The sequence below is a fragment of the Tachysurus vachellii genome, chromosome 4 (genome assembly GCF_030014155.1).
Source record: "Tachysurus vachellii isolate PV-2020 chromosome 4, HZAU_Pvac_v1, whole genome shotgun sequence".
NCBI lineage: Eukaryota > Metazoa > Chordata > Actinopteri > Siluriformes > Bagridae > Tachysurus > Tachysurus vachellii.
In genome coordinates this window covers 28,009,626-28,032,306 of record NC_083463.1, presented here as the reverse complement: position 1 = coordinate 28,032,306, position 22,681 = coordinate 28,009,626, and the positions used below count along the sequence as shown (strand labels likewise).

Sequence of the window (22,681 nt, the reverse complement as noted above, 5' to 3'; positions counted from 1 at the left end):
AGAAAGGATTTTTTTTTTTTCAAAATAAAAACCTCAAACTACAACAATTATTATAACTAATAGTAATAATAATCGTCAAAATAAATAACAATAATAAAAAATAAAATACACTTTAATCATAATTTAGCTTCGGATAAATTATGTTCTGTGGACATTATTTTAGACATGTAATTATGTAATGCTTCCTTTCTTTCTTTCTTTCTTTCTTTCTTTCTTTCTTTCTTTCTCTTTTTTAACATTAAGGTAACTGACACAATTATTTTATTTATTTTAAATGTATTATTTAATTGCAAAATGCAAATATATATATATATATATAATGTGTTTAAAATGTGCATATCTTTGCACATTTTATATTTACATTATATATATATATATATATATATATACACACACACACACACACACACACACACACACACACACACACACACACACATATATAATAAATAAATAAATAAAAAATGTCCTTGTGGTAACTTTCGTTGCTCTTCGAAATCGTAAGACTTGTAATTTGAATTAATGCACATAAAATTTGCTTTTACTTCCGGTCCCAGTTAGTTCTTGTTTTAGGACAGAGACGCAGCGGCCCTGTTTCTACTGCGCATGAGTGAACGGTAGCTAAGCTTAGTTAGCACAAATTAGCAAAACATTATTATTAGTAGTAATAATGGTCTAACAATCCTTCTACATCGGACACAACAATGTAAATGTTCACATGAACCTTGTTAATGAAGTAAAAGGTGAAGGACTGAGTTTATTCTGACTGACATTAAGCTTTATTAGCCATATTGTCCGGTTGCTACAGGAAGTTATAGGTCTCCCACTGCGCATGCGCGTCTGTTGATCGTTTTCCTGCTGCTTTTTAGAGGTATGTCACTTAAACATCTTAAACATGTTTCTTAGTGTTCATATGTTTATATAAATATGTATCTTGCTCATGTTAGTGCAGTATGTAGTAGTGCAAGCTGGATCAATGCTAATACCAATGTGGAGATGCTGCATTTGTGCTATGTGTGTAAAAGTGAATTAGAATGAGACCCATGCCACCTGTTGCACCAGATGTTTGTTTGTTTGGAGACTAAGTGCTTAATGTGGAAGCTAGGAACTACAAAGTTTCTACTTAATTTACAGCATTTAGCAGACACTCTTAGTGACTTACATTTTTCTTATTTCAGTTTATACACCTGAGCAATTGAGGGGTAAGGGCCTTGCTCAGGGGCCCTGCAGTGACAACTTGGTGGACCTGGGATTCAAACCAGTGACCTTCCGATCAGTAGTCGAACACCTTAACCACTGAGCTACCACATCCTACTTACTTACTTACTTACTATACTTACTATTATACAGGCTTGTCTGTAATTGGGTGCTTATACAACATATACAGTTTAGATACAGACACTAGTGACTGACTGCATGCAACGGAAATGCACTAAAGAAGCATAACGAGCGACTTGTACACCGCAAAACTACGCTACGTCCAGATAGTTTCTTTGAGTTGAAATGCGCCTTAGTGACAGTAGTCAGGGAAGTGATGGGAAGGAAAGGAAGGTGCATTGCGATGTGCTGGATAAATAATACATGTTAAAACTACACAAACACAAGTTTAGTATTCAAAAATGTTCTACAGTTTAGAAATGACAATTTATTTATTTATTTTTTCACTTAAAAATAATACAAGTACTTGTAAAAATGTATCCGAGTCAATGTCTGTTTGTTGAAATGTGAATGGAGTCCCGCATTAAAGCAATGTTCGGAGAGGATAGATGGAAAAGTGTAAAGAAAGGAAAAAAAAATAGCTTGATGAGATCACTGTGTAGGAACTCAAGAAACGAATGACACAAGACCTTGTTAAATCCTGCAGACCACCTCAGATTTGTTGTTTTTCCTTAAAAGTCTACAATTTTCAGACTCCGAGAGATTCTTATGCAGAAGAACTACACTGCATATTAATTTACATTTACAGCATTTGGCAGACGCCCTTATCCAGAGCGACATACAGAAGTGCTTAAGTCTCTCAAATGAAATCAAATCAAATTTTATTTGTCACATACACATACATAGAGAGTACGACATGCGGTGAAATGCTTTTTATGTCTTTCCGGTATTCAAGCATAAAAAGGAATGGAATTAAGGATAAAACTAAAACCAAAATCAGGTAGATAAATAAAAAGTATAAACTATATAAAATATGTGAAAATATATGTATATACATAAATGCGTTGTATTGGCAGTACAAGTTAAAATGATTTTGTGATTGTCCTTAAAGTTTCCATGTGCAGTATGGTGTGTATAAAGTGGCACTGTGTTGTGTCATAGTGCAAAAAAAGGTTGTGCAGGAAAAAAGTGAAGATGGAGGGAGAGGTCCAGTGCTTGATCCTGGGTGTTTCCTAGTTTAAACTCCGAATGGCCTACGGGAAGAAGCTTCTCCTCATTCTCTCTGTGTTCGCTTTCAAGGAGCGGAAGCGTTTCCCTGAACGCAACAAAGAAAATAATCCATTGTTGGGATGGCTGAGATCCTTTACAATCTTCCTGGCCCTGGTTTGGCACCACATGCTGTAGATGTCCTGCAGGTCAGGGAGCTTTGTGTGGATGGTACGTTCAGCTGACCGCACCACCCTCTGGAGGGCTCCCCTGTCCTGCATGGTGCTCTCTCCAATGGGGTCCCGTTGATGTTTAGCTGTTGGTATGACCGCTCCTGCTTCGTGCTGAAGTCCACTATCAACTCCTTGGTCTTGCTGATATTCAGGAGAAGATTGTGCTCCTGGCACCATCTCTCCAGGTTTTTAGTCTCCTGTAGGTAGGCCGTCTCTTCGTTGTTGGAGATCAGGCCCACCACAAAAGTGTCATCAGCAAACTTGATGGTGATGGTTAAGTTGGAAGTGGCCACAGAGTCATGTGTGTACAGTGAGTACAGCAGGGGGCTCAGGACACAACCCTGGGGAGCTCCAGTGCTAAGGGTGATGGTGGATGAGGTGTGTTTGCCCACCCGTACGGCTTGTGGTCTGTCTGTCAGGAAGTTAGAGATCCATTGACACAGCGGCAGGCTGTGTCCCAGGACCTCCAACTTAGAGGTGAGCGATGAGGGAATTATGGTGTTGAACACTGAACAACTGTAGTCAACAAACAGCATTTTTGCATAATTCCCATTTCTGCAGTCCAGGTACCTCATCGTAGTGTGGAGAAGATGAGCAATGGCATCCTCAGTAGAGCAGTTCTGGCGGTACGCGAACAGTAGTGGATCCAGTGTGTCTGGTAATGATGCAGTGATGAAGTCTCTGACCAGTCGTTCAAAGCACTTCATCACTACTGAGGTCAGTGCTACATGGCGGTAATCGTTGAGGCAGGCAGGCTGGGGTTTCTTCGGGACAGGAACAATGGTGTACTGTTTGAAGCATGAGGGGACAACAGACTGTTCCAGTGAGAGGTTGAATATCTCTATCATTGGATACATTAACTCTGGTTCACTAGGTTACATACTTAAGATGAGTCTTACCATGGGTCTAAAAGGTTCAAGTTTTTTTTTTCTGAAAACATATAAGCAACAAACAAGGAATCAAGTGCTAGTTGAAGTGTTTCATGAATAAGAAGGTCTTCAACCATCCTTTGAAAATAGCCAGTGACTCAGCTGTCACCCCTAGGAGAAGTTCGTTCCACCACCTTGGTGCCAGAACAGAAAAGAGTCTTGTTGTATACTTGCCTCTTACCCTGACAGATGGTGGAACCAGTCGAGCAGTGCTGGTAGATCTGAGGGTGCAGTGCGAGGAGTGATGAGGGCTTTGAGGTAAGAGGGAGCTGGTCCGTTTTTGGCTTTGTAGGCAAGCATCAGTGTTTTCAATCTGATGCGTGCAGCTACCGGAAGCCAGTGGAGGGATCGCAGCAGCGGGTTGGTATGTGAGAACTTAGGCAGGTTGAAAAACATGAGAGGAAAAACACAGTTGATTGTCCATGGTTACCCCAAGGTTGTGAGCTGTGGCTGAAGGGGAGAGCAGATCGTTATGCAGGGGTATTGCAAGATCATGACCTGGGGATGAATCACCTGGGATGATCAGCAGTTCAGTTTTGCTAGGATTGAGCTGTAACTGATGAGCAGTCATCCATGATGATATTTCTGCCAGACATGCTGAGATCTGATCAGAAGCTGTGGTATCTGAGGGTGGGAAAGAGAAGATACGTTGTGTATCATCAGCATAGCAGTGGTAAGAGAACCCATGTGAGGAAATAACTTCCCCAAGAGAGTGAGTATACAGGGAGAAAAGAAGAGGACCAAGTACTGAGCCCTGTGGGACGCCAGTGGAGAGTCTGCGTGGAGCAGATGTCACTCCCCTCCATATGAGTGTCCTTCCAGGTAGAAAGCAAACCATTCCCAAGCTGATCCGCAAATCCTGAGTGTGGACAAGAGAGTCTTGTGGTTGACTGTATCAAACACTGCTGAAAGGTCAAGGAGGATAAGGGCAGATGACAGTTTGGCTGATCTAGCAACATGTAGTTTCTCAGAGACATCCAAAAGGGCTGTCTCTGTGGAATGAGTTGCTTTAAAGACAGACTGGTTGGGGTCTTGGAGGTTGTTCTGTGAGAGATAGACAGACAGTTGGTTATAAACAATGCGTTCAAGAATTTTTGAAAGAAACGAGAGAAGTAATACCGGTCTGTAGTTACTGATGTCTGATGGATCCAGAGCAGGTTTCTTTAGGATGAGAACAACCCTTGCTCTCTTGAAAATAGTTGGTACCTGGCCAGATGCTATGGATCTATAGATGATAGTGGTAATGAAGGGCAGAAGGTCATGCGAGATGGTCTGGAGCATAGTGGAAGGGAGTGGATCCAATGGGCAGGTGGTAGGATTGCAGGACTGGAGGAGTTGTAAAATCTCTTCTGCTGCTACAGTTGAGAAATGCGACAGTGAAGGAGTAGGGGAATCCAGACTGTGAGAGGCAAGTGAGGTCAGGGCAGAAGTGAAGGTCCTGCAGATTTTCTCAACCTTCTCATGGTAGAAAGAAGCAAAGTCTTCTGCAGTCAGCGAGGATGAAGTAGGTGGAGCCGAGGGGTTGAGTAGAGAAGAGATGATGTTGTGGAGCTTTCTAGGGTCTTGTGCCGATGCTTCAAGCTTTTCCTTGTAGAAGGAAGTTTTGGCAGAAGTCACATCTGAGGAGAACTTGGCCAGGAGTGTACGATAATAATCAAGATCTGCATCAAGTTGTGATTTCTTTTACTTTCTCTCAGATGATCTTAGCTCTCTTGGATTGTTGTGCAACACATCTGAAAGCCAAGGAGCAGAACAAGAAGCTTTCTTGGGTTTGGTGGACAGAGGGCAGAGAAAGTCCTTGGTTGAGGAAATAAAGGAGAGGAAAGTATCTGTGGCTGAGTCCAAGGGTAGTGAGGAAAAGGACTACAGAGCCCTGCCCACAATTCTCACCTTAAGGGAGACTGAAACTACCCCTGATTAATCAGCTGACAGAACAACTAAGCAAAGACCAACACTATAAGATCAACAATGCTAGTATAGAATATAACAAAATTCAAATCACACTACTCTAGAACAAAGTGATGTTAAGCAGATATTACACAAAATTCAGGAACCTACTTTACCAGAAGACAATATATTAAAATAAATAAAGTGAAATCACACTGAAGTTAAAGCACAAATCATTTTAACAGGAAAGGTGGAGTCAGCTGGCAGGAATGGAAAGATTGGGTTTTATCGCAATAGTGTTATTCCTCACATGCTCCATATATTTTCTTTAAAAATTACAGGTAGCGGCAGAGACACCGCCAGAAATGCAGGATATGGAAGATGTACCCAGTCTCATCTCTGAGGCTTTGTGTTGTACTGGTCAAGCTCAGCATACAGAACCAACTCTGTTACGGATGTGTACAGTGAAACTGGTGGACTTCAGGAAAATACAGGGCCTGGATGCAAACGTAATCTCAGATGGAAATGTGCATACTGGAGGTAATTATGAATAGAAAGATGAGCTTGATATTACTCCGTAACGCCAGTGTAATCTGCCAATTTTGCTCGAGCATCCTTTTTGTCTTTTCAAGATGTTTTATTTGTGTCAAAGTTCCAGGATTATTTAGTTTTTATGGAGGCCAACCATCACTGCGTGCTCCGTTAAAGATGTGTTCTGTGAGACTGGTGGATTGTAGAAAAATTGCTGAAGATGAACCAGAAGATGGGGCTTCTGATGACCAATACAGCAGCGGTGAGTTTGAGTTTATTTTCTCCAGTGAGTATATTATTGTTGTATTGACGATCTGATGGTGAATTGTTCTAAATTATCATCAAGAATGTGGGGATCATTCAAAGTGAATGTAGAGGTTTTGGGTCATTTTTGATTTTGAATGACTCTCGCCATGGTGTTGGTAGTAAAAATGAAAATTTGATCTCACAGTGAAACTAACATTGTGATAACCAGTGGCCCTACCTGCCACCTCATCCAGCCTCACCCAGTGGCCCTACCTGCCACCTCATCCAGCCTCACCCAGTGGCCCTACCTGCCACCTCATCCAGCCTCACCCAGTGGCCCTAAACACATTCAGCCTTTCCCTTGAGGCAGATGTCTCTCCTAATACAGAGATGAAAATTACAAACATTTTGTTTGTGAAATGTTGCTAGACATCCTTGACCTGTTTTAGCTAGAAAGCTAGAAAGTCGTAGAAAGTCGTAAATAATTCTCTCTTGTCCTGTGATTTTTGAGTGATTTTCTTAGCCCTCTGAATCAGAAGAACTGGAAGAAATAGAAGACTATATTACTTTTCTCTTTTTTATGATGTTTAACAGTTAATAAACCCTGTGTACAAGTGATTTCAGTCATAGCACAAATACAATGTAAATTTACCCCAAAAAAGCTTAATGTCAATTTCTGCATAAAGATTTGTATTTAGTTTGTGACTAAGAAATTAATGAAATTTCTGATATTTCTCTCTCATGAAATTGCAGGCGAGTCCGGCAACTCATCGTCTGAGGAATGGGATCTGTCACCACCTAAAAAACAAACAGTTAAAGGAAAGAGCTTTGGAAAAGTTATTGTACCGGAAATGGGAAAAAAGACATATCACTGCAGCCACTGCAATAAGACTTTCAAGAATCCGGTAAGCTTCAGAAGCCATCAGAGGTTGCTTATAGAAGGAAAGGGTCAGAAATGCACAGTGTGTGGAAAAATATTTTCAGCAAGAAAGCACTTGCAGGAGCACCACCGAGTGCACACTGGGGAGAAGCCTTACCAGTGCACACAGTGTGGAAAAGCTTTTGCCCGACAAACTGGTCTGGAAGAGCACCGGAGAGTGCACACTGGGGAGAAGCCTTACCAGTGCACACAGTGTGGAAAAGCTTTTGCCCTACAATCAACCTTGCGCGTTCACCAGATTGTGCACACTGATGAGAAGCCTTACCAGTGCAAACAGTGTGGAAAAGCGTTTGCCCGACAAACAGGTCTGGAAGAGCACCGGAGAGTGCACACTGGGGAGAAGCCTTACCAGTGCACACAGTGTGGAAAAGCGTTTGCACGACGTGCATGCCTGTCACGTCACAAGAGCGTGCACACTGAGGTGAAGCCTTACCATTGCACAAAGTGTGGAAAAGAATTTAAATGTTTCTCACATCTACACAGACACCAGATGGTGCACTCCAACGCAAAGCTTAACAGCAGCTCTCAGTCCGACAAGACGCAGGCATCAAACGTTAACGCGCACGAGGGTGTACATACTGGCGAGGATCATCTATGTTGCAAAAAGTGTGGAAGAAAATTCTTAAGCTCATTGGGTATTCAGAGGCATAACTGTGCAAATCCTCATTCAAAACCATATGAGTGCTCAGAATGTGGTTTGCAGTTCAGAAATTCTTTAAACCTAAACATTCACAAGAAAGTACACACTGAGGAGAAACCGTACAAGTGTTCTCGATGTGATAAGGCATTTAAAAGATGTACATCTTTAATAGTACACCAAAGGTTACACAGTGGAGAAAGGCCTTACCACTGTGACTTATGTGGAAAACAGTTTACACAAGTAACACATCTGCACACACACAAGAGAGTGCACACCGGAGTAAAGCCTTACAGCTGCTCGCATTGTGGCAAGTCTTTCACTCAGTCATCTCATCTTACAGTGCACAAGTTAGTGCACACCGGACAGAAGCCACACTTCTGCACCACCTGTGGCAAAGGATTCAGAATACCCAACCACCTTAAGAGTCACCAGAGGACTCACAGTGGGGAAAAGCCGTATCCCTGCACTATTTGTGGACTCTGTTTCTCTCAGTCTAACAGCCTTAAAAATCATATGAGAATACACACTGGAGAGATGCCATACCAGTGCTCGAAATGTGATAAGGTATTCAGACAGCTTGGCTCCATGAAATACCATGAATTTGTGTGCGGTCAATGAAAGGCTCACCAAATATGTTATGATTTTATTGTAGTTTTATTTTTTTGGCACCGAACGAAAGACTGATGACAGAATGATTGTATACACTATAATGATTAATATATGACACTCAATCAATAGGGAAACTCTTTGTATTTTGTATAATGAAAAATCTATGCAAACAGTCATGTTTAAAAAATATTGTGTTAAAGCGGTTTAGCCATATAATACTTTGAAGTTTTATTAACCATTCTGGAAAACTTGACAGAGGATTCGCTTCACTATGAATGAAGAGATTGTGCCTATTAAAGGACATTATTTTTATATGGACATCAGTGCTGCCTTAAAAACGATGCTGTCAGGTCTGTCAACCATTCCCCTAGTACAGTACAGCAAAAGACCAAAGCCAAATTAAGTGCAACAAGAAATTTGTGACTGTGAAATCTCAGTGTTTTAATCTTTAGAAAAAGCAAAACCTGCTTATTTTTTACTGAAGAGATAATGCACTTTAAGGGCAATGCTAAGGTGATGCTCTGATGTTTTTTATTTTTTTTTATTTTATTTTTTTTATTTTTGATGTGTTGCATGTTGTCATCATGCCAAGTTCGAAAAATCTGTGTACTGCCTTTACATTGCATTTTCTGTTTTTATTTCAGTGTGAATGCTTTTCTAGCTGACATTCTGTGCTATTCAGATCACGGCTTGGATGAAACCAAGATCTTATATAGACCTGTAATCCCAAAATTACAACATTTTATTAAACACTTAAAGGTGGGGTGTACGTTGTTTGAGAAATGCTTCAGAAAATTGAGTCGGGCCGACAAACAAAACAAACGTGTAGCCAGTGAGCAGAAAGGGGCGTGTCTTGTCAATATGGGCAGAGAGTGTTCAGTGCGCATGTGACATTAGCCGAAAGCGACTGAAACATTGACATGGCGGATAAAAACGAAAAGCGAAAAAAAGGCTTACGATAAGGCAAGAAGCAGGACGTGTTAATATAGGATCAGCTTTCCAGCGCTGGGGAGACATGAAGGAGCGGGAAGGCCTGCGATGGGACGCCGAGGTTGCTTTTTCCTTCTCGATAGGTGAGTACGTTGGTTTTGCTTTGTTTCACAGAACTAATATATGCCGTCCTTTGCATGATTATGCTTGTGTGTCATTATTTTTGTTTGCTTGTTTGTTTATCTGCAATCGTATTGTTTTTCCCTTCAGCTATGATAAAGACACATTTCTTTCCATTAGTTGCCTGGGTTACGCATGTATGTGTGGGCGGAGCTATCAATAAAGGGGCGGGACCCATTTCGGTTAGAGGCGTGTTTGTTCTGGTCATTTCAAATGTCAACATTGGCTTTCAAACAACGTATACCCCACCTTTAATACATGAGTTTGAATGGTTATTTCTGAACAGTCTTGTGCTGCAGAATAAAAGTGAGTGCACTTATGCGATTGTAAGTCCCCCACTCAACAGATTTGTATTTGTTGGTTGTTAAATCACATTAAAGATCATTGATTCATTAAAGAAATAGAAGACTACATTACTTTTTTTCTCTTTTAATTACATACATAACACATAATAACATGAATAATTTAGTGCACATTGTAACATTGTTTGAAATATGTTACACAGCAGCCATTTGGTAATGTTTCATTGGCTGACTATAAATAAAGGGAATAATTTATGATTCAGAAGGACAATAAAACTAATGAGACAGTAATGAGCTGCATTTATGCTGCGCGTGCACCCGAGGTCAGTGCAGGAGACGCGTGCACGCGGATGCGCGGACAGACTCCTATACGTCGTGACGCAAAGAGCGTGCGCGCGCACGCGGCTTTATTATTATTTTTATTTTATTTATTTATTAATAGAGAACAAGCGTGTAATTAAAATCTTTTCCAACACGATTTTGAGATGTCAGCTAGTCCAGAGACGGAGGAAAACTTTATAAAAGAGGTCGGTTTTATTTTTTTACACCCAGGTAGCTACATCTAGTGTAAATGCGGTAGTTTTGCTGTTTGATAGTTTGGTCTGTGTTGTGCACTAAAATAACAGACGTGATTATTTAATCCTGCAGCATCTAATGTAACATGGGACGAGAGGAAAGGTAAGCAAAGCACGAGCAAAGATGTTTGGGATTTCAAGCCTAAAATGCATAAACCCAAAGACTATCTTATCATTTCTGCATCACAGATTATCTACGAATCACATGACAAATGATTTCTGTTTCTCTTTGCATTCAACACTTACGTACTTATTTATTCATTTATTTACTTACATTTTATGGTAACCAGCCTGTAGTGTGAAATAAGGATTACTCATTTAAGCCCCGCCCACCACCATGTTAGCAGTGAGCTGTTAGCAGTGAGCTGTTAGCAGTGAGCTGTTAGCAGTGAGCTGTTAGCAGTGAGCTGTTAGCAGTGAGCTGTTAGCAGTGAGCTGTTAGCAGTGAGCTGATAGCTGTTAGTAACAGCTAACAGTGTTAGCAGTGAGCTGTTAGCAGTGAGCTGTTAGCAGTGAGCTGTTAGCAGTGAGCTGTTAGCAGTGAGCTGTTAGCAGTGAGCTGTTAGCAGTGAGCTGTTAGCAGTGAGCTGTTAGCTGTTAGCAGTGAGCTGATAGCTGTTAGTAACAGCTAACAGTGTTAGCAGTGAGCTGTTAGCAGTGAGCTGTTAGCAGTGAGCTGTTAGCTGTTAGCAGTGAGCTGTTAGTTGTTAGCTGTTAGCAGTGGGCTGTTAGCAGTGAGCTGTTAGTTGTTAGCTGTTAGCAGTGGGCTGTTAGCTGTTAGCAGTGGGCTGTTAGCTGTTAGCAGTGGGCTGTTAGCTGTTAGCAGTGAGCTGTGAGCAGTGAGCTGTGAGCCGTGAGCTGTGAGCCATTAGTAGTGAGCTGCTAGCTGTGAGCTGTTAGCCGTGAGCTGCTAGCTGTGAGCTGTTAGCTGTGAGCTGTTAGCCGTGAGCTGCTAGCTGTTAACTTTTAGCAGTGAGCTGATAGCTATTAGCTGTTAGCTGGCTGGGGTGGCACGAGGGCACAGTTTGTATCATCCTGACCTCTTGTTATTGTCTGTGTGGATTTGAATGTTCTCCATGTTTTAGCATGGACTTTCTCCAGGTTCTCTGGTCCTCTTCCATATCCAAAAGTACCTAATTAGGCAGACTGGCAAGGCTAAATTTCCCCTAGGTGTTGGAAGAATTAATGTGTTGTTGGTATGGTGCGCTGTGATGAACTGATGACAAATCTGGAGTTAATAAAGGTATTGAGGATAAACAAGAGAGCTGCTAATGACCTGGCGACATTGTGACCTGAGCAGAAGTACATAATAATAAGCATAATGCTCCTTTAAACGTTGTCTCTTAATTTTCTTCTTCTTTGTTTGTCTTGAATCAACAGTTCAAATTCTTGCACCGTTTCTGCCAAGAGACAGAATTAATGCCCCAAATGCAAAAAGTGCAGGGCATAGAGGATGTGCCCTGTCTTAACCGGAATCCTGATGCATATGTCACAGAGTGTTTGTGTTGTAATGATGAAGATCAGCACACAGAGCGTACATGGATGAAGATGTGCACAGTCAGACTGGTGGACTTCAGGAAAACCCAGGGTCTGGGTGCAACAATAATATCAGAAGGAAATCTTCATACCGGAGGTAATTATGATTAAAAGATGATCACAATGACGTGTGGATGATATGTGACTATTCTGACCAAACACAGTATTTTCATGTCTTCCAGTGAGTGTATGGTGGCTGTATTGTGGATGAATAGAAACGGTCATAATGTGTGCGGGATGCACAGTGAGTCAGTCCTTCCAGGATTTTGCGAAAAATCAACAAAAAAATCAAGCGAAATCATTTTTTTCATTTTAACTGGATTTGAGAATAAATGGATTAGGAGTTTTTCCCCTTAATTTTTTTCAAATTTTATTTTGCAGGTCAGTTTATTAAAGGTTCCTCACATCAGCCAATTTAGCATTGTTTGTGAAGGTGTGGCCATCTTATAAGTACGTGAACATGAATTATACATTGCTGCTGAAAATTTACAATGATAAATGATGGCCAGACTGGCAGTGATTCCTAACTGGGGTCTATTTGCTTATATGTGCCTGGGTCCTGAGAGTATTTAAAAGCCTAAATATTTTTTATTTGTTCATCAAATTGCAGGTGCATCCATCAAGTCACCTTGTGGTCAAGAGGATGAATGTACCGATCAAGAAAAGCTTATTAAAACAGAGAGCTTGAGAATAGTTACGCTGGTAAAGAGTTCGTTTGCGTTACATCGTGCGGGAAAACATATCGCTCTTCATACACGGCAAAGGGTTGATCAGTGCAGTAAGAGTTTCAGTGGTTCATCAGACTTTACAAGACATCAGGAAACACACATAAGACAGAAGTCTCATCGTTGCACACAGTGTGGAAAAGAGTTTTCGAAAATATCCTATCTGCAAAGGCACCAGAAAATTCACACAAGATTCGGACCTTGTAGCTACTCTGAGTGTGGTGAGACGTTCACAGTGCACGAGCAAGTGCATAATGAAGAAAAGCCCTACAAGTGCAAACAGTGTGGAAAACACTTCTCAAGCTCATTAGGTTTTCGGAGACACAAGACAATACACAGTCAAGAGAAGCGTTATCAGTGCTCTGAGTGCGGTAAACAGTTTGTGCATCCGTCAACGTTAAGCCATCACAAGAGGATACATACCCAAGAGAAAAGTTTTCACTGCTCGGAGTGCGGTAAACAGTTTGTACAGTCTTCGTCTCTTAAACATCACAAGAGAATACACACTGGGGAAAAACCGTACAAGTGTTCTCAGTGTAATAAGGCTTTTCCTCATTCTTCAGCTCTCGTAGTACACCGACGGCTACACAGTGGACAAAAGCCGTACCACTGTGACTTATGTGGAAAACAGTTTTCACAATCAACACATCTGCGAACGCATGAGAGAGTGCACAGCGGAGTAAAGCCTTACATCTGTTCGCATTGTGACAAATCTTTCAGTCAGTCGTCTCATCTTGCGGTTCACAAGCTATTGCACACCGGACAGAAGCCGTACTGCTGCTCCACCTGTGGCAAAGGATTTGCGACACCAGACTACCTTAAACTTCACCTGAGAATTCATACAGGTGAAAAGCCATACAGGTGTTCTGTGTGTGGATGGTCTTTCACTCAGTCCCACAGCCTCAAAGAGCATCTGGGAAGACACTGGAGAGACGCCTTGCCGGTGTTGACGGCTCAGTAGGGCGTTCAGAGAGCTTGGCCATTTTAAATTCCAAATACTTGATGAACGATACTTTAGTTGAACTGTCCTGGTCTTGAACGTACAACCAGTCACATACGTCATGTTTATGTCTGGTATAGTAAGTTTAAGACTTGGGGCACAAGCTGGGGCACAGTCTAGATAGGATGCCAGTCTATCACAAGGCACAACAGCACACACACACTTACACACCCATTCACAACCTACGGTCAAGTTAAAGATGCCAATCAGCCAACAAACAATTTCTTTGGACCTTGGGAGAAAACCAGAATATGAGAAGGAATCCACAGGGAGAACATCCAAACTCCATATAGCCTTGAGCCACTGTGCCCCCTAAATGAATCAAATTATAAATAGAAATGTATAATAAGGAACCATATTAAGTAATAATTATGTGATAAAACTTCATTGAGCCTTTTGTCTCCAAAGACTGAATAAATGTAGCAAGATATTAAATTTTGGTTGTCACTTTACTTTTACTGTTCAATATAATAGTTTTTTGAAGAGCTAGCAACTTTTCATTAATTTTTTTTTTTAAGTCATCTTTCTTTACTTGTGTCTTTTTGTATAGTCCTGTATATGCAAAAAAAATGTTAATTTTTGCTATTCATTCTGGCGTACTGTAAAAAGTAAAAAAAAAAAAAAAAAAGTAAAAGTGCAATAAGAGTTTGTGTCTCTGTTTGTTGTTGTTCTTTCTGCTGCTCTCTGTTTGGAAATTGAACCCCGTGCCGTGACACCGAGAGCACGGGATCTTGCTGCTGGACCACCAGAAGGCTCATCAGGCATCAAGTTAATGAGCTGAAATGTCTAAACGGTACATTAAGGAAAATACTGGAATAAATCTTTACTAGGCTTTATTATCTTGAGCCAGTTTCAAGCAGAAACATCAATCTTATTTTAATGGGTACTGTGAATATTAGACAATGTACAGTATACTGTATGCTGAAAATGATCTTGACAGATTAAGCTATGGGATATCAGATTTATATTACTAATGCATAAACTCTATGATACTATTATGGCCTATTTTCAGGCATATTAATCTTGGAGATGAACACTAAACACCAAAGGTTAACAATATCCACATTATTTGATGCATCTGGATTGGCTGTAGTGCTTCGAGACATTCAAATCTTTATTCAGATCAGTTCAGACCAACCCAGGCTTTTGTTTAAATCTACCATTCAAAGAGTCCTTTCTATTTCTTTCCAGTAGACAAAGTTGAAAGGAGTTTGAGGCTGTGGGTTTTTATTTTACACACAATGGATTATTGAACTTACAGGTGCTGGTCATATAAATAGAATATCATCAAAAAGTTGATTTATTTCACTAATTCCATTCAAAAAGTGAAACTTGTATATTATATTCATTCATTACACACAGACTGATATATTTCAAATGTTTATTTCTTTTAATTTTGATGATTATAACTGACAACTAAGGAAAATCCCAAATTCAGTATCTCAGAAAATTAGAATATTACTTAAGACCAATACAAAGAAAGGATTTTTAGAAATCTGGTCCAACTGAAAAGTGTGAACATGAAAAGTATGAGCATGAACAGCACTCAGTTGGGGCTCCTTTTGCCTGAATTACTGCAGCAATGCGGTGTGGCATGGAGTCGATCAGTCTGTGGCACTGCTCAGGTCTTATGAGAGCCCAGGTTGCTCTGATAGTGGCCTTCAGCTCCTGTATTGTTGGGTCTGGCATATCGCACCTTCCTCTTCACAATACCCCATAGATTTCCTATGGGGTTAAGGTCAGGTGAGTTTGCTGGCCAATTAAGTATAGGGATACCATGGTCCTTACATTTACATTTACATTTACAGCATTTGGCAGACGCCCTTATCCAGAGCGACGTACATAAGTGCTTAAATCTCTTACATTGAATACATTAATGCTGGATCACTAAGTTACATACTTAAGATACCATGAGTTTAAAACATTTGTTCAAAGTTACAATGAAAGTGTCAAAGGTGTGTTTTTTTTTTTTTTTTGTTTTTTTTTTTTTTTTTTGTTTTTTTTTTTTAAATGCAAAAGATAATGAAAGAAGTGCTAGTTGAAGTGTTTCCTGAATAAGTAGGTTTTCAACCGCCGCTTGAAAATAGCCAGTGACTCAGCTGTCCGGACCTCTAGGGGAAGTTCGTTCCACCACCTTGGTGCCAGTACAGAGAAGAGTCTTGTAGTATACTTGCCTCTTACCCTGAGAGATGGTGGAACCAGTCGAGCAGTGCTGGTAGATCGGAGGGTGCGGGGTGCAGTGCGAGGAGTGATGAGGGCTTTGAGGTAAGAGGGAGCTGGTCCATTTTTGGCTTTGTAGGCCAGCATCAGTGTTTTGAATCTGATGCGTGCAGCTACCGGAAGCCAGTGGAGGGATCGCAGCAGCGGGGTGGTATGAGAGAACTTTGGCAGGTTGAAAACAAGCCGGGCAGCTGCATTTTGGATCATTTGCAGAGGACGGATTGCGTTCATAGGTAGACCTGCCAGCAGTGCATTGCAGTAATCCAGTCTAGAAATGACAAGAGACTGAACAAGTACCTGAGCAGCCTGTGTGGACAGAAATGGTCGAATCCTTCTAATGTTGTAGAGAAGAAACCGACATGAGCGAGTCACATTAGCAACATGAGAGGAAAAGGACAGTTGATTGTCCATGGTTACCCCAAGGTTGCGAGCTGTGGCTGAAGGGGAGATCAGATCGTTGTGCAAGGATATAGCAAGATCATGACCTGGGGATGAATCACCTGGGATGAAGAGCAGCTCAGTTTTGCTAGGATTAAGCTTTAACTGATGAGCAGTCATCCATGATGAAATTTCTGCCAGACATGCAGAGATCCGGTCAGAAGCTGTGGCATCTGCGTGTGGGAAAGAGAAGATAAGTTGTGTATCATCAGCATAGCAGTGGTAAGAGAACCCATGTGAGGAAATAACTTCACCAAGAGAGTGAGTATACAGGGAGAAAAGAAGAGGACCAAGTACTGAGCCTTGTGGGACGCCAGTGGAGAGTCTGCGTGGAGCAGATGTCACTCCCCTCCATGTTACCTGATATGAGCGTCCTTCCAGGTAGGAAGCGAACCATTCCCAAGCTGATCCTTAAACCAGGTACTGGTAGCTTTGGCACTGTGTGCAGGTGCCAAGTCCTGTTGGGAAATGAAATCTGCATCTCTGCATGAAGTGCACAGACAGCGTCAGAAGCGTCTCGCCTGGGCTAAAGACAAAAAGGACTGGACTGCTGCTGAGTGGTCCAAAGTTATGTTCTCTGATGAAAGTAAATTTTGCATTTCCTTATCAGGGTAATCAGGGTCCCAGAGTCTGGAGGAAGAGAGGAAAGGCACACAATCCACGTTGCTTGAGGTCCAGTGTAAAGTTTCCACAGTCAGTGATGGTTTGGGGTGCCATGTCATCTGCTGGTGTTGGTCCACTGTGTTTTCTGAGGTCCAAGGTCAACACAGCCGTATACAAGGAAGTTTTAGAGCACTTCATGCTTACTGCTGAAACTGAAAGTAGCTGAAACTGCATGGTATTATATAAACAATCTATTTATTCATCTTCAGGAACTAATGTTCATCTGCATGTTTTTGCAACCACAGAGTGAACATTGTGAATGACAGCATTGTGGATGACCCCAACACACCCCTCACACACTCTTCAGCCTCCTGCCATGTGGAAAATGAAACCGTAGCATTCAGGCTCTCACAACCAGATGATGTTCTTTCGTCAAGCCATCAAACTCCTCAACAAATGGAAATGAACTATACCAAACACACACACACTCACACACACACACGCACACCCAACTGTGTGAACTACACTAATCACTCACTCAATTGCTGTTTTGCGCACCACATTTCAATACCTCATCAAACTACTGCTACTACAGTCTTCTGTATCTGTATATAAAGTCTGTATCTGTTCACAATTGCTCTAGTTGTACTCACAATTGACTTTATAATATACAGTATGCACCCTACGGTGGCTTAGTGGTTAGCACGTTCGCCTCACACCTCCAGGGTTGGGGGTTCGATTCCCACCTCTGCCTTGTGTGTGTGGAGTTTGCATGTTCTCCCCGTGCCTCGGGGGTTTCCTCCGGGTACTCCGGTTTCCTCCCCCGGTCCAAAGACATGCATGGTAGGTTGATTGGCATCTCTGGAAAATTGTCCGTAGTGTGGCCCATAAAGCGGCCCTTAACCCTCATTTGCTCAGCTGTATAAAAATGAGATAACGTATCGCTTTGGATAAAGGTCTCTGCCAAATACTGTAAATTTAAACTCACTTTACACACATGACTACAGCCCTTACTGAAGACATAGATAAGTACGTTTTGTTGTATTCTCTAATTCAAATAAAAAGAAACTACAAAATGTTCAGTTAACCTGCTGATAAACTGTGACATGACATTTCTTTAAATGTATCTGGAAAACATACACTGACAGGAACCTTTGAGCTGCATGCATTTTATTGCACTTTTTTTTATACCCATACCATCCACCCCCCCCATTTTGTTGGAGGACTTAAACTTTGTTTGCATTTAATAAAATATTGATCAAATAATAAAGGAAATCAAAAACAAATAAAAAACAAACAAACATATACATATTTACAGGAATAGCCATTCAATAGATAGACGACTGAAGAAGGAACTAGATATATACAAAAGTCCAACACGTGCCAAATATATACATCTTCTGAAAATGGAGATTTGCTGTTTCAGATGTCTCCAAATTGTTCGTTCATCAGGTCATGGCTGTGATCATCTGTCTGGAAATCTGCTTGATCATCCGTCTGAGCATCTGCTTGATCCTTTGCTTGATCATCTGTCTGCTCATCTGTCAGGAAGAGAAAGCTCACTTTACTGTGTGTTCAATGTGAAAGTTGTGTATTTCATTTTCGTGCATTGCAATTCTGGCTATTGTGTTTTTTTTTAACAACTGAATGATTTTGATTGATGCATTGCCTTAAAGGGCAACAAGTGAAATGAATTGGGAAAACAGTCATCAATTAAATCACAAATCAAATCAGAAATCACGTTTTTTTTAATCTGAAAAAGTAAAAAAAATAAAATAAAAAAGTGTGACTTTAAACTGATCCAAGGGATTTGATAGGCAGGTAAGGTGATTACTTTTAATGAAAGAGCTACTGCAGATTCCGGTCACATATTGATTAAATCGTACCGTATTGTAGCACATTCAGTTTGGTGCCTCAAAACATGAGGTGGATGATCTACAACAGGAGAAGCCCACACTGTGTACTACACGTCAGCTAAGAACATGAATCTGAGGCTAATCTTGGCTGACAGGAGTAGAACCCAGTGGGGTCTTCTGTTGTTGCAGCTCAACCACCTCCAGGTTTGACAAGTTGTGCATTACATGCTGTAGTTGTATAAAAATGCTTATATAATTTGAATTGGATTTATTTGAGGTACTATAGACTTCCGTCTTGTCCGAACATATACTTTCTGCCACAATTAAAGTCAGTGAGATTACATTTCTTTCTCCAGTTTTGACATTTGTTATGAACGTTAATTGACCTGTATCTGTATAACTGTATGCATTGTGCTGCATTAATTGGCAAGCTGAACATTTAAATGAAATCGAAATGAATATTTATCAGAATATGGGCCATGTTTACCTCATCTATCATTTCCACATCCATTTTCTCTACAGCCTCATCCACATCCATCAGTTCTACGTCCGACTCCACGTCCACATCCATCTCTTCTTCTCCCAGACTTAATTTCTGGAAGAATTGACTGATCTCATTTATGTCATCATGTGGCACCTGAGTAAAGAAACAGATAGTGTGGGTATTCGGTAGAATCTACACAAATGTAACTAAATGAGTAAGGAAAGATAAAAGAAAGAGTCCACTTAGTCATCGTTGTCTGTTTTTTTTTTTTCATCATGGGATTGGCCCATTACAGGATCGTTCTGGCTTCAAGCAGCTGCATCTTTCTGTGAAAGTGTTCAGTAACAGATTGATAGAAATAGTTTTTGTGTTGATGGCAGGTGGGGAGGGAGGGGGGGGGGAGGGAGGGAGCCCACTTCAGTCAACCACGTTTGCTGTCAGAGTGACTTCATTTTCATTGTATTTCAGATATATGTGATCAGAGATCAAGCTCAGTTCAGTTCAGTAGTTGTTTTCGTGGGAGGGATCGGGGGTGGGGGTGGGGGTATGGGAGGAGGGAGGGAGGGAAGAGAGGGAAATGAGAAAAAGGAGAGGAGAGAGAGAGCGAGAGAGAGAGAGCGAGAGAGAAAGCAAGAGAGCGAGAGAGAGAGGGAGAGAAAGAGAGAGAGAGAGAGAGGGAGGGAGGGAAGGAGGGAGAGAGAGAGGGAGGGAGGGAGAGAGGGAGAGAGAGGGAGAGAGAGAGAGAGAGAGAGAGAGAGAGAGAGAGAGAGAGAGATTGGGAGGAGCAAAAGAGATAGTTAAAACAATCAGAAACTTTATTTTGTAACAAGGCATTTAAACAATCTAAACACTAAGTCTATTTAATAATAATTAATAATTGCTCCATTTCAATATACTAATGAAACACACACGCTAATGAAGTAATACACTATATTATATATTACTGATATTATATCATACTATATAAACTAAATAACTCAAATTAAAATAAAATACATATTATATACATGTTTATATGAGCATAATAAAACTTGATAGAGAAAACTGGTCACTTTTCAGCATTTCCACAAGTTTACCTGAACCTGAACCTGCATCTCCTCCACATCCAGACTTAATTGCTGCAGATGCCTGATGAGCTAAAAACAACATATGACATATAAATGAATAAAAGAACAAACAAACAAACAAACAAATAAATGCACACATCTACATAAAGACATGTATTAGCCTAATACTATCCTAATGCCTTTTATTAAATAGTTCTAATGCACTAATCCTTATCACATCAGGAATTAATAAAGAATACACAGTACCTTCCAACCGATTATATACTGGTTATGTATAAAATACTGACATATTCTGACAAATTCTGTTCATTAATAGGTTTTTTTACATTATGGTTGATGTATTTCTAAACAACACAAGTTAATGCAAATTACAGGCAATAATAAAAGTATATTTTATACCAATCTCTCACGCCACGTAGTCATCAGTAATCTATATTATACGCACACACATTTATATATGTATAAATGTTCTTTTTGTAGTAACAGTTACGTAAAACTATTCATAATTACCTCAAAGATTTCCATTCTGCTATGCGCCATTGGTGCTTTGAAGAAAGTGATATCCAATACAAACCAAACAAACCAGGGAGGAGAAAACAAACTGCAAGAATAAAAATAGTACCGAAAGCATTTAACATTTAACTTTCCTAATAAACAAATAACGAATAAAGTCCAAGCTACAATTTACTTTATTATCATTTTTAATTAAAAAGCTACCTGTGGCTTGATTTCCTTCTCACTAATGAGTCGAATGAGAGCTTACATGCAATGCAAGGCTTCAGTCAGACAAGTGTCCCACACTTCCTGTTCATCTCTGACTAAACATGTTGTGATGTCACACTTGAGAAATAGAAACTGTTGTGTATATATGCTGCATTTACCATTTACATTTGTGTTCCTGTGTAACTTTTAAAACTTATTAGAGCTAAATTGATGGATGTAATATTTGGATGTGAAACTTCTTATCATTCTTATCATTATCTTATCTCATACTTTAGACTTATTTGTGATTGCAGAATTGAAACCTAACAGAGAAATAAAAACCTAACTGGGAAACAGAAACCTATCCTAGGAAACAGAAAGTTATAGACATTTCCTATGTTTGAGAACACACACAGACACACACAGACACACACACACACACACACACACACACACACACACACACACACACAGACACATACACACACAAACACACACACACAAAGACACACACACAGACATACACACACAAACACACACACAGACACATACACACAGACACACACACAAAGACACACACACACAGACATACACACAGACATACACACAGACACACACACAGACACACACACAGACACACACACACACAGACACATACACACACAGACACACACACACACACACAGACACATACACACAGACACACACACACACACACACACACATACACACACACACACACAGACACGTACACACACAGACACACACACAAAGACACACACACACAGACACATACACACAGACACACAGACACACACACAGACACAGACACATACACACACACACACACACACACACACACACACACACACACACAAACCCAAAGCAAACATGAGTATTCAAGTTCAGAATTAGTCTTATCTGTAGCTCCAGTGTTTACGGATACATGTATATTTATGTATTTTGGCAGATCTGTTGTTTGAAGATAGCCATGAACTCAGCTGTTCTGTCCGATGGAAAGTTCATTCTACCATGTAGGCACCTGAAGAGTCTGAATGCGTTTAATAAGATACTCCAGCACAACAATATTTGGTTGTTCACATTAATCTATTATTTATATTAGTGTATATTATTAGGAATCTAATCCAATATTCATATATTATTAGGAATCCAATTACTTCACTAAACAACCATACAATTAAATGTAAGCTCAGTAAACAACAGCATAAATCCAGTGCTTACATTATGCACAGAGACCAAAACATGAAGCATTCTGTGCAGCATTTAGCTTTAATTTAGTAGATTGTTGAAGTTCTTGAACAGATACGAGGTCACTCTCACTAAGTCGACATGTGCTACTGTTACTACTCGGTAGAATTACCTCTTCCTGCAATATAAGATACAGCTACAATACATTGAATTTTTACAGCATTTAAGATAATGAACGCTTCTTCAGGAATGTTCTCTAAAAAGCTAGAAGCAGGTACATTGTAATATAACATGTATATTGGGTTCATACAAAATTGTAATTGCTCCAATTGGACTGTGATACTAAGAGGAGATCTGAACTCCATGTGATCCTTACACCAATACAGCATTTGCTTGACTGTATATGTGTAATCACACCATCTAGTGTCACCCATATGAGGATGAGGTTCCCCTTTGAGTCTGGTTCCTCTCAAGG

At 40.4% G+C, this 22,681-nt stretch overlaps 2 protein-coding genes and 1 long non-coding RNA gene across 16 annotated transcripts; 2 read left to right on the top strand and 1 right to left on the bottom strand.

Moving 5' to 3' along the window:
* Window positions 1-606: 606 nt before the first annotated feature.
* On the top strand, window positions 607-9,895 carry LOC132844857 (zinc finger protein 883-like). 5 transcript variants are annotated; one of them, XM_060868702.1, is made up of 4 exons: window positions 607-617; window positions 5,755-5,953; window positions 6,066-6,206; window positions 6,944-9,895. In XM_060868702.1, exons 2-4 carry the CDS (start codon window positions 5,779-5,781, stop codon window positions 8,386-8,388), a joined length of 1,761 nt encoding a protein of 586 aa, XP_060724685.1. In that variant the 5' UTR covers window positions 607-617; window positions 5,755-5,778; the 3' UTR covers window positions 8,389-9,895. The 5 variants fall into 5 exon arrangements, with proteins under 5 accessions (XP_060724685.1, XP_060724683.1, XP_060724684.1 ...); XM_060868700.1 differs by lacking the exon at window positions 607-617 and adding an exon at window positions 743-871; XM_060868701.1 differs by lacking the exon at window positions 607-617 and adding an exon at window positions 1,751-2,158.
* Window positions 9,896-9,986: 91 nt separating this feature from the next.
* Window positions 9,987-14,109, top strand: LOC132844858 (zinc finger protein OZF-like). 5 transcript variants are annotated; one of them, XM_060868707.1, is made up of 4 exons: window positions 9,989-10,318; window positions 10,440-10,469; window positions 11,747-11,999; window positions 12,513-14,109. In XM_060868707.1, the coding sequence occupies exons 3-4, from the start codon at window positions 11,786-11,788 to the stop codon at window positions 13,586-13,588; spliced, it is 1,290 nt and encodes a 429-aa protein (XP_060724690.1). In that variant the 5' UTR covers window positions 9,989-10,318; window positions 10,440-10,469; window positions 11,747-11,785; the 3' UTR covers window positions 13,589-14,109. The 5 variants fall into 5 exon arrangements, 4 of the variants coding, with proteins under 4 accessions (XP_060724688.1, XP_060724690.1, XP_060724689.1 ...); XR_009648377.1 differs by lacking the exons at window positions 9,989-10,318; window positions 10,440-10,469 and adding exons at window positions 12,085-12,146; window positions 12,284-12,352 and having other exon boundaries at window positions 11,623-11,999; window positions 12,513-12,652; XM_060868705.1 differs by lacking the exon at window positions 10,440-10,469 and having other exon boundaries at window positions 9,987-10,318.
* A 3,932-nt stretch (window positions 14,110-18,041) lies between these two features.
* On the bottom strand, window positions 18,042-21,157 carry LOC132844850 (uncharacterized). Of its 6 annotated transcripts, none has more exons than XR_009648376.1 (5): window positions 21,013-21,150; window positions 20,806-20,896; window positions 20,305-20,364; window positions 19,232-19,662; window positions 18,042-18,429 (listed from the first exon to the last, which is right to left on the bottom strand). It is a non-coding gene; the product is annotated as an uncharacterized LOC132844850 (long non-coding RNA). The 6 variants fall into 6 exon arrangements; XR_009648375.1 differs by having other exon boundaries at window positions 19,232-19,718; window positions 21,013-21,146; XR_009648374.1 differs by having other exon boundaries at window positions 19,232-19,718; window positions 20,311-20,364; window positions 21,013-21,146.
* Between the last annotated feature and the right edge of the window lie 1,524 nt (window positions 21,158-22,681).